This window comes from Scyliorhinus torazame, chromosome 7 (assembly GCF_047496885.1).
Source record: "Scyliorhinus torazame isolate Kashiwa2021f chromosome 7, sScyTor2.1, whole genome shotgun sequence".
Lineage (NCBI taxonomy): Eukaryota > Metazoa > Chordata > Chondrichthyes > Carcharhiniformes > Scyliorhinidae > Scyliorhinus > Scyliorhinus torazame.
Genome location: NC_092713.1, coordinates 284993647 through 285005027, shown reverse-complemented (window position 1 = coordinate 285005027; position 11381 = coordinate 284993647). Strand labels below are relative to the sequence as shown.

General features: G+C 47.7%; 1 protein-coding gene across 6 annotated transcripts in view; it reads left to right on the top strand.

The window, feature by feature from the left end:
* The window catches only part of LOC140427083 (teneurin-2-like), a 3867843-nt gene that overhangs the window by 3639545 nt on the left and 216917 nt on the right, over positions 1-11381 (top strand). For all 6 annotated transcript variants that reach the window (XM_072512582.1, XM_072512581.1, XM_072512584.1 and 3 more), the window contains one exon: positions 3331-3536. In XM_072512582.1, the coding sequence (XP_072368683.1) occupies positions 3331-3536 (206 nt within the window). The remainder of the gene's footprint in view (positions 1-3330; positions 3537-11381) is intronic.

Here is an 11381-nt window from a genome sequence, read left to right as displayed (position 1 = left end):
ATATACTTTTCCATTTCTGCTGTACCACACCTGTAGAGTGGGCCGGTGTGCTCCCCATACCACAATCTATTAAAAAGTTGTGGGTCAGGGGAACTCCATGATACACTTTGGGGTTCTCTAAACCCCTGGCCCATAACACTAGCCTTAAATTACCATTAAAGTGTGAAGGGGGCACAGTGGTTAGCACTGTAGCCACACAGTGCAGTGACCTGGGTTCAGTTCCAGTCTTGGGTGACTGTGTGGAGTTTGTACATTCTCCCTGTGTCTGTGTGTGTTTCCTCCTGGTGCTCTGGTTTCCTCCCAGAGTCCAAAGGTGTGCAGGGCAGATGGATTGGCCATTCTAAATTTCCACCTCCGTAAGAATCGATTGGGATAGTGTGGGGGACAGGGCCAAGGAGGGGTGTTCTTTCGGAGGGCCGGTGCAGACTTGATGGCCGAAAGGCCTGCTTCAGCACTGTAGGGATTCTATAATTATATTTTACATTTAATGGGTTTATTCATTCTTATGCGGGTGAGTGTGGTCATTGCTATCACAGTGTGCCCATTTGCGTCTTATTGCAATCCAAGTGGCAGGTCAGAAATAGCACAAAGCCTGTGGTTTCTGTGTTGCTTATACAACCTGAGTGGGAAGAGAAGTTCAGCCAGATACTGTCGGTAAGGTAAATGAATCCGCTTTCTATAATTTAAACCTACGCTTATTTCCGCCAATTCAATCTTCAAAGGTTTCATTTTAACATTTCCAGCGTTGAGTAGCATCAAATCTTTTCACTTTGATCATTGGCATTCCCAATCCGTTGCTCTGCTTGCTGCAGCATGTTCCAATAGTTATGGGAAGCAAATCGTGGCGTGAGGAGGATCGGAGCATTTAATGGGCTTCATTGCCAATAGTTTTTAAACTATTGTCTCTCACTGGTTGTTCAGTTCTAGTTGTAAAATTGCATTTCTGTCTTACACACTGCAAAATGCCTTTTAAGAAAAGGCCTTTGTTTTTGTCATTCGTCCTTCTCTCCAAACTCTCTTTTCACCCCCTCCCCTCGACCAATGGCCCGACTATTCAGCAATTCTCTTGTCTTTCTCTCGCCCTATTGCAACCCCCTTCTCTCCCCTGTTCTCTCCGCCCCCCTCCTTCCCCCAGCTTTTTTCCCCATACCCTTGCAGATTATTTCCAAATATCTCTGCTTTTTTTTAAAACACCAGAACATGCTTCAAATCAACTGATCGTAAAGGTACTTTAGAAAGAGTTATGGAAAACCAGTTCTACACTTAGCAGAATTGTAGTGCAAATTGGCCAAAGGATCAGAGCGTTCCTGGAGTTACTCTGGAGTCCCAGAGCTTGGATCTAGATTGATGTCTGGTTAAAACAGTCGATCGAGCTGCACTAATTTGCGAGGAATCAGTCGCCACTGTCTGACTAGCCTGGGGGAAGTGTGGCTGGCGGAGCAGCGCACAGCTGTATGAGTCGATTCTGTTTGCAAATGTGCATTGCAAAATGTGGAAATGAAGCAGCTCCACGTCTCTCCTGCCGATCGCAGTGAAATTATTCATCAAGACTCTCTTCAACTGTTGAACTGCGAGCAACAAGGTTACAGTTTAAAGATCAGGCAAATTGAGCAGTGGAATAAAAGATTCCAATGAATAAGGAAAGACACAGGAACATCACAGCATAGTGGAACGTATCTTGCATAAGGAATAGGTGCCATAAGGCGATACCGATTTTAAAAATGGTTCATTTATGTACAAACTATTTTGCGTGATAATACTTTTTGTCATTGGTCATGTTAGTTCAGTGTACCACTGTGGAGATTGTGAGGCGGAACAAGCAATTAAACAAACATACTGTGGTTAACACAAAAACACAACTTAAGTCCTGGCGAAAATGAGCTTACAGTGAGTCACAGTTACTGAGCTCCATTGTTATTGGCCTGAATAGCTGATCCTCACCCAACAACATAATGCAGCAGGGAAGGTACTGATGTACAGAAGGCTCGCTGCTCCTCAGCTCCATTCTCTATTGCAAATATTCTGCCTTGTCGGTTTCGAATTGCTCTTTCCGTCACACTGGGACTGTCCTTGGCAAGCTGATTTCCTGGAAAACCTGGGAACAGTCTCTTCCAAAAACTGCCTGCAAATGTCACTGGCGCTCGGATGCGACAGACACTGTTAACTGTTGCTTCGTTAAATTTTCAGATTATTTTTTTTCTCTGCCCAGCGTTTTGCACAATCCAAATTTTTAGGAATGCAAACTTGTCCACTCAGCATCAGCCATTTGCATGAAATGCTTGTAGCTCAAGAATCAGTAAATTACAGAGTGAAGTCCCTTCTGTGGTATGCTTCAACTCTGGCCCTGAAGGTCAGCTCAGCTGCACTTGCATGACATTTCCACTCCTACACCCAACTCTTTGCAGTGACCGAGAGAAGCTTACAATTCAGCTTCATATTTGTGTTGTCAATTCATTGACTGGGAGTCCAATTTCACCAAATGTATTCCACTCAGGCCCCTTCCAGCCTCCAGAGAAGGGAGATTTTCACCTGATCTGCTTCAGGCCACATCGGGGGGGGGGGGGGGGGGGGGGGGGGGTGGGGGACACGTTTCCAGAGGTGAAAAGCTAGTATCCTAATGATAACCCTGTCCAGTCATCAAGTGATAATCCCCTTTAATCTGAAATAACAGGAAATTGATCTTAACCCCTCGTTCATTTCTTCTCTTGGTAACGCTTGCCTGTTTTCTGCAGGAATATGCCCAAACCTAATTCTAATATTTCCTTCAACAGTCTCTCCTTATACCCCACACTGTGGGATGGGGGGGGGGGGGGGGGTAATTTTAATCTTACCCGCCTGGTGGCATTGGACCGGTCACATATTTATACCCTGCTCGGCAGAAAATAAAATCAGGTGGAGTGTAAAACAGAAGGTCAGCCAGATCAACCCCATCTGTTTTTCATCAGGTAAGATAGGTTAATGCCCACACCTCCCCAACTCCAAAAATATGTATTAGCTTCTCCTGTTGAATAATTCTGTCAGCGCTCCCCCATTTTCTTCTGAATTTTCGAATTGTTTCAAATGTGTACTCTGCACAAGTTGTGACCTATTCTGGCCCGAGCCCCAAACATTGAAGTTAGTGATGGTAATCACTTCACGCCAATAGATTTTCACAGTCAGACTGTTACCCTACTTGTAGATTGCCTGTGAAAAGTAACAATAGGATAATAGAGATCCATGCAAATTACAATGGCGATCCTCCTAGATCAGCAGTTGCTTGTTCTTTGACTGTTAATCTGTCAAATATATGTGCAGGATGTTACTCCCATTCTCCACTCTTTATTTTTATAGGGACAGTCGCCGTTAAAAACAGCAGCATCGATTTGGGAGATGTGGATATTGGTCGAAGAGTGTCACAGGAAGTACTCCAGGAGTCTTCTGGAGATCCCAGTTATATATTGAGCGGGCCGCAGTTCGTCAAGTTTAATGTTTCTCTGGGAAAGGATGCACTCTTTGGCTTATACATCAGGAAAGGCCTTCCTCCTTCACACACTCAGGTAAAGGTGCTGATGAAAGTGTCAACGTCTCACATTGCAATATATTCTTTTTTGTTGATGTTATTGTTATTTGGAAAAGAGTTATCCTCGTTTAAGAGGAGAAGTGTAAAATTTTTGTTACAATAAGCGTAGTAAGGGTGGAAGGACTGGAATCCGTGAAGGTGGCAAAATCACAAGAGCCCAGCGGATTGTATTCCAGACTTTTGAAGGAAACCCGGGAGGAAATAGCAGGTGCCCTGAGGATCATTTTCCAATCCCCACGAGATACAGGCAAGGTCCCAGAGGATTGGAGGTCTGTAAACATTGTATCATTAATTAAAAAGGGTGCGAGGGATAGGCCAGTAAACATAGGCCAGTCAGTCTGACTACAGTTGTGGACAAATTGTTGGGATCAATTCTGAGACAGGATACACTATCACTTCGAAAGGCATGGATTGATAGGGATGGTCAGCATGGTTTTGTTAGGGGGTAGATCCTGTCTTGTTCACTCAATAGAATCATTTGAGGATTGATCATAGAATCATAGAAACCCTATAGTCCAGAAGGAGGCCTTTCAGCCCATAAAGACTGTACCAACCCTCCAAAAGAGCACTCTTTCGAGGTCTGTTCCCCCAACCACCCCACCCTACCCCTGTAAACTAACCTGCACATCCCGGGGCACTCACTAAGGGCAATTTAGCATGGCCAATGCATCTAACTTTCAATTCTGTGACTGAGGGAGGAAACCCACGCAGACATGGGAAGAATGTGCAAATTCCACAGACAGTCGGCCAAGGCTGGAATCGAACCGGGTCCCTTGGTGTTGTGGGAAGCATGGTGAGGAGCACGTTTGCTATTCTCAGGATAATGGCTTACTAATTTTGGAACAGTGGTAAGAAGCAAGCTCATGGCTCTGAGGACAATGTTAATGAGGGTACTTATGAGAATCAGGATAATAGCGAGGGAATGCACTTAATGGAAAGGAATATGCTCGCTCGTTAGTCTCAGAATAATAGAAGAGTTCACTTGCTGCAGTGGGAACAATGAAGAGGGTGCATTTCCATATGAAGACAATGGCAAAGAACACATTTGCTGTGGGCATACTGATGAGGATCAAGGCAAATGTGGGAATAATGATGAGCAGCATGCTCTCAGGACAGTTAAAAGGAGTGAGCTTGCTGAGGGCCCAATAATGTTTGCTGATCTTGGTAATGGTGAAGAGGATCTGTGCTGCTCAGAACTATCGTGAGGAGCTTGCTTGCTGCCACGGGAGCAACGACAAAGTGGGCTCTTGCGATGGGGAGAATGCTTGCAACCATCAGGATTGTCAGGAGGCGCTTGCTTGCTGTTGTGGGGAACTGTGGTGAGGAGGACATTTTGCTGACAGACAGATGACAACTGGAAGCTGTCCTTACTTTGTCAGGAAGAGGCTCGAAGTGCACAGTCAATTCTGTCACTATGTTCTGCAACTTTAGAAAGAAAGAAAGCCACCATTTAGTGTGACATTCTGGCATTATTGCATGAACGCATGGATGAAGCTTTGACTGAGTATTCGACTCACTAAATGAGATCTGACAAGACTACTCATTACATATAAATAATGCCTTGCTCTTCGGCACCATAGATTCTCAATCCTGAAAACTGTTATAAATTTAGTTGTTTGCTTAAAAATCCAACAACTATTGATTTCTGCAGATTCAGATTTTATTGGGGTTCCTCTCATACATATAATAGGGGATCAGCCCGAGAAGAGATTTGTGAACACAGGGAGGGAGGCAATATAAAAGGTTTTAATCAAAGTAATGGAAAGTCTTTTTGAACACCAGCAATAAAAAAGATGGACTTGCATTTATAAAGCAGCTTTCACAACCGCAGGACATCCTAAAGCTCTTTACAGGCAAGAAGCACTTTTGAATTCTCGCCGCCATTGTACTGCAGGATACAAAGCAACAAGTTCATGCACAGTAAGCTACTCCAAATGGTGGTGTGATAATGACCAGATAATGTTTTCAGTTGCTGATCATACTTATAGTGCATCTGAGAATTAGGCTGTCTAAGCCCCTGATCTCCTCCCTTGTTTTCTTGTCTGATCCCACAATTTGACAAAGCACTAACTCCAGCTGAGGCACAGGTCCACATCTGCTGGAACTCTTCTGGCACCTTGAGTTGACATTCAAAGTATCATAGATTCCCTGCGGTGCAGAAGGAGTCCATTCAGCCCATCGAGTCTGCACCGACCCTTCGAAAGAAGACCACCCTACCCAAGGCTAATTCCCCACCCTATTCCTACAACCCTACCCTAAGGGGCAATTTAGCATGGCCAATCCACCTAGCCTGCACATCATTGGGCTGTGGGAGGGAAACCAGAGCCACCCGGAGGGAAACCCACGCAGACACGGGCAGAATGTACTGGCTCCACACAGTCACCCGAATTTGAAATCGAATCCAGGTCCCCGGCGCTGTAAGGCAGCAGTGCTAACCATTGTGCCGCCATGCTGCCTTCGTGTGTGTGTAACCCTGGGTAGTGAATGCCAACAGCTAATTTATTTATAGGGGGTCATATGACCCCAATTTTGAGCAACACCTCTGTTAGCACGTGCATCTCCAGTGATCTGACTGATCGCCAAACATATTGTATTGTTGCTGAGCAAAAGAAAGCAAAACAAGGGAAAAACACTTGGTCTCTTTGTCCATTAATTTCCATAAAACATACTGTGCCAAGTAATCCACCCTGGGAGAGTTTGCGAAAACCTGACTGCAAGATCAATGCTTGCAAGGAACCATGCCCATAAAACGTCAACGGGTCTGGTACATTTTAGACTTCTTGTAGACATTTTGCAGGTATTAAACAACAGCAACTCGTATCTACACAGCAATTATAATTAGGGGAAATAAAAACCAAGGCTCCCCACAGGAGTCTCATTAAGGAACATCCTAAAGGAGGAGAAAAATAGAAGAACAGGGAGGTTCCAGGAATTAGAGGACAAGGTTCCCAGCCAACAGAAGACACAATTGCCAGTAGTGGGACAAGGAAATTCAGGATGCACTAGAGGCCAGATTTGAAGGACACAGAGGTCTCAGAGGGTATTTGTGCTGGGAAAATGTACAGAGATGAATCAGGGACAAGGTTATGGGTGGGGTTGGGTGGGGGGAGGGGGGGGGGGCTGCTGTACATAGTGATACCTCCCTGACTACTTAAGCTACCTGTTCTGCTACCTTCAGGAATGTGATTAAGTAGGGTGCTCTTTCCAATGGCCGGTGCAGACTCGATGGGCCAAATGGCCTCCTTCTATGTTGTAAATTCTATGAGATCCTTTGTTCCTCAACACTTTTCAGAATCCTATATTTATTTAACTATTAGGTAATTTGGACATTCTGAATTCTCCCTCTGTGTATCCGAACAGGCACTGGAATGTGGCAACTGGGGGCTTTTCACATTAACTTCATTGCAGTGTTAATGTAAGCCTACTTGTAATAATAAATATTATTATTATTATTATTTTGTACTCCCAAATACATTGGGCGGGATTCTCTAATCCACGCCGTCGTAAACGGCATCGCGCTTTATGACGGCGTGAACGGGCCGACTCCACGAATAATTCTGGCCCCTACACGGGGCCAGCACGGCACTTGAGCGGTTAACGGCGCTCCAGTTGCTGATCCCGGGCGCGAACTGTGCGCCGGAGGATCCGCGCATGTGCAGTGGCTTCCTTCAACGCGCCGGCCCCGACGTAACATGGCGCAGGACTACAGGGGCCGGCACGTAGGAAAGGATGCCCCCCAGCCAGAGAGGCCGGCCCGCCGATCGTGGGCCCCAATCGTGGGCCAGGCCACGTCGGAGGCCCCCCCCAGGGTTGGACCCCCCGTCCCCACCCACAGGCCGCCCCCCGTCCCTTCCACCCCGAGGTCCCGCCGGCTGAGAGCAGTTGTGAACGGCGCCGGCTGGACTCGGCGTAGAGCGGCCCGCGACTGCCGCAGCGCCAATCACGCTGGCGCCAATGGTGCCGATTCTCCGCTCTGCGGAGAATCACATGTCAGTGCCGGGGGTGGCGTGGCGTGATTCGCGCCGGTCGCGGGGATTCTACGGCCCGGCCCCAGGCTGAGACAATCCCGCCCATTACCTCACACTTCTCTGGCTTGAATTCCACAAACAATTTTATTGAGGTATTTTAAGCATATAGAAAAAGTGACATTGTACAGTACAAAAAAAAGAAGTCAAGACACAAATTAAACATAGTGCAAACCATGGCCCTGTTCACGCAAGGACCTGCCTCAATATCCCCCTACTCTACTCTACTCTACCCTAACCCCCCCCCCCCCCCCCACTGCTGATGTTTACTCCTCTGCGAGGAAGTCAATAAATGGCTGCCGCCTTCGGGCGAACCCTAGTAGCGAACCTCTCAAGGCGAACTTGACTTTCTCTAGGCCAAGAAAGCACACCATGTCCGATATCCATACCTCAGCGCTCGGGGGCTTTGAGTCCCTCCATGCTAACAGTATTCGACACCGGGCTACCAGGGAAGCAAAGGCCAGAATGTCGGCCTCTCTCTCCTCCTGGACTCTCGGGTCCTCCGAAACCCCAAAGATTGCCACCTCCGGGCTCATTACCACCCCAGTTTTCAATACCCGGGACATGACATCTGCGAATCCCTGCCAATACCCCCTGAGTTTAGGGCACGAACAGCACATGTGTACATGGTTAGCCGGCCCTCCGGCGCATCTAGCACACTTGTCCTCCAGCCCGAAAAATTTGCTCATCCGGGCCACCGTCATGTGGGCCCGGTGCACAACCTTAAACTGGATCAGGCTGTGCCTGGCGCATGTTGCGGTCATGTTTACTCTACTCAGGGCTTCTGCCCAGACACCGTCCTCCATCCCCCCCCCCCCCCCCCCCCCCCCCCAACCCCCCCGAGCTCCTCTTCCCACTTAAGCTTCAGGTCCTCGGTCTGCGTATCCTCAGCTCCCATTAGCTCCTTGTAGATGTCTGAGACTCTACCCTCTCCCACCTCTCCCCTAGAAACTACCCTGTCCTGCCTCCCCTTCGGCGGGAGATGTGGGAAGGACGGCACCAGTCTGTGTACAAAATCCCACAGTTGTAAGTATCTAAAGTCGTTCCCTCTCGCCAGCCCAAACTTCTCCTCCAGCGCCCTCATGCTCGGAAAGCTCCCTTCCAGGAACAGATCCACCCTCCTCCACAGTCGATACCTCCCCCGTCCATGTTCCCCAGGGCAAATCGGGGTTGCCGCAGATTGGGGTCCACACCGATGCTCTTACCTCCCCTACATGCCTCCTCCACTGGTCCCAGATCCGAAGAGCCGCCACCACTATCGGGCTGGTAGTGTACCATGCCAGCGGAAGCGGCAGAGGCGCCGTGACCAGGGCTACTAAGCTAGTGCCCCTGCACGAAGCAGCCTCCATCCGTTCCCAAACCGACCCCGCACCCACCATCCATTTCCTTATCATCGATATGTTGGCCGCCCAGCAACAGGGGCGGATCTACTATGAAACTAATGAAGCTTAAGCTTCAGGGCCCCTAATCCCAGAGGGGGCCCCAGAAGCGACTTTAGTCCACATTGCTTAAACATTTTGGGTCTACTGTATGAGAACAACAAACAAAGAACAAAGAAATGTACAGCACAGGAACAGGCCCTTTAGCCCTCCAAGCCCGTGCCGACCATGCTGCCCGACTAAACTACTATCTTCTACACTTCCTGGGTCCGTATCCCTCGATTCCCATCCTATTCATGTATTTGTCAAGATGCCCCTTAAATGTCACTATCGTCCCTGCTTCCACCACCTCCTCCGGTAGCGAGTTCCAGGCACCCACTACCCTCTGCGTAAAAAACTTGCCTCGTACATCTACTCTAAACCTTGCCCCTCTCACCTTAAACCTATGCCCCCTAGTAATTGACCCCTCTACCCTGGGGAAAAGCCTCTGACTATCCACTTGTCTATGCCCCTCATAATTTTGTCGACCTCTATCAGGTCGCCCCTCAACCTCCGTCGTTCCAGTGAGAACAAACCGAGTTTATTCAACCGCTCCTCATAGCTAATGCCCTCCATAACCAGGCAACATTCTGGTAAATCTCTTCTGCACCCTCTCTGAAGCCTCCACATCCTTCTGGTAGTGTGGTGACCAGAATTGAACACTATACTCCAAGTGTGCCCTAACTAAGGTTCTATACAGCTGCAACATGACTTGCCAATTCTTATACTCAATGCCCCGGCCAATGAAGGCAAGCATGCCATATGCCTTCTTGACTACCTTCTCCACCTGTGTTGCCCCTTTCAGTGACCTGTGGACCTGTACTCCTATATCTCTCTGACTTTCAATACTCTTGAGGGTTCTACCATTCACTGTATATTCCCTACCTGCATTAGACCTTCCAAAATGCATTACCTCACATTTGACCGGATTAAACTCCATCTGCCATCTCTCCGCCCAAGTCTCCAAACAATCTAAATCCCTGCGGAACACCACTGGTCATAGCCCTCCAATTAGAAAAGCATCCTTCCATTGCTACTCTCTGCCTTCTATGACCTAGCCAGTTCTGTATCCACCTTGCCAGCTCACCCCTGATCCCGTGTGACATCACCTCTTGTACTAGTCTACCATGAGGGACCTTGTCAAAGGCCTTACCGAAGTCCATATAGACAACAGCCACTGCCCTACCTGCATCAATCATCTTTGTGACCTCCTCAAAAAACTATCAAGTTAGTGAGACACGACCTCCCCTTCACAAAACCAAGCTGCCTCTCACTAATACGTCCATTTGCTTCCAAATGGGAGTAGATCCTGTCTCGAAGAATTCTCTCCAGTAATTTCCCTACCACTGAAGTAAGGCTCACCGGCCTGTAGTTCCCTGGATTATCCTTGTTACCCTTCTTAAACAGAGGAACAACATTGGCTATTCTTCAGGCCTCCGGGACATCACCTGAAGACAGTGAGGATCCATAGATTTCTGTCAAGGCCTCAGCAATTTCCTCTCCAGCCTCCTTCAGTATTCTGGGGTAGATCCCATTATGCCCTTGGGACTTATCTACCTTAATATTTTTTAAGACGCCCAACACCTCGTCTTTTTGGATCTCAATGTGACCCAGGCTATCCACACACCCTTCTCCAGACTCAACATCTACCAATTCCTTCTCTTTGGTGAATACTGATGCAAAGTATTCATTTAGTACTTTGCCCATTTCCTCTGGCTCCAGACATAGATTCCATTGCCTATCCTTCAGTGGGCCAACCCTTTCCCTGGCTACCCTCTTGCTTTTTATGTACACGTAAAAAGCCTTGGGATTTTCCTTAACCCTATTTGCCAATGACTTTTCGTGACCCCTTCTAGCCCTCCTGACTCCTTGTTTAAGTTCCTTCCTACTTTCCTTATATTCCCCACAGGCGTTGTCTGTTCCCAGCCTTTTAGCCCTGACAAATGCCTCCTTTTTCTTTTTGACGAGGCCTCCAATATCTCTCGTTATCCAAGGTTCCCGAAAATTGCCGTATTTATCCTTCTTCCTCACAGGAACATGCTGGTCCTGAATTCCTTTCAACTGACACTTGAAAGCCTCCCACATGTCAGATGTTGATTTGCCCTCAAACATCCGCCCCCAATCTAGGTTCTTCAGTTCCCGCCTAATATTGTTATAATTAGCCTTCCCCCAATTTAGCACATTCATCCTAGGACCACTCTTATCCTTGTCCACCAGCACTTTAAAACTTACTGAATTGTGGTCACTGTTCCCGAAATGCTCCCCTACTGAAACTTCTACCACCTGGCCGGGCTCATTCCCCAATACCAGGTCCAGTACCGCCCCTTCCCTAGTTAGGTTGAGAAGGGGTTTTAAAAAAATAATAATATAGTGTAATTC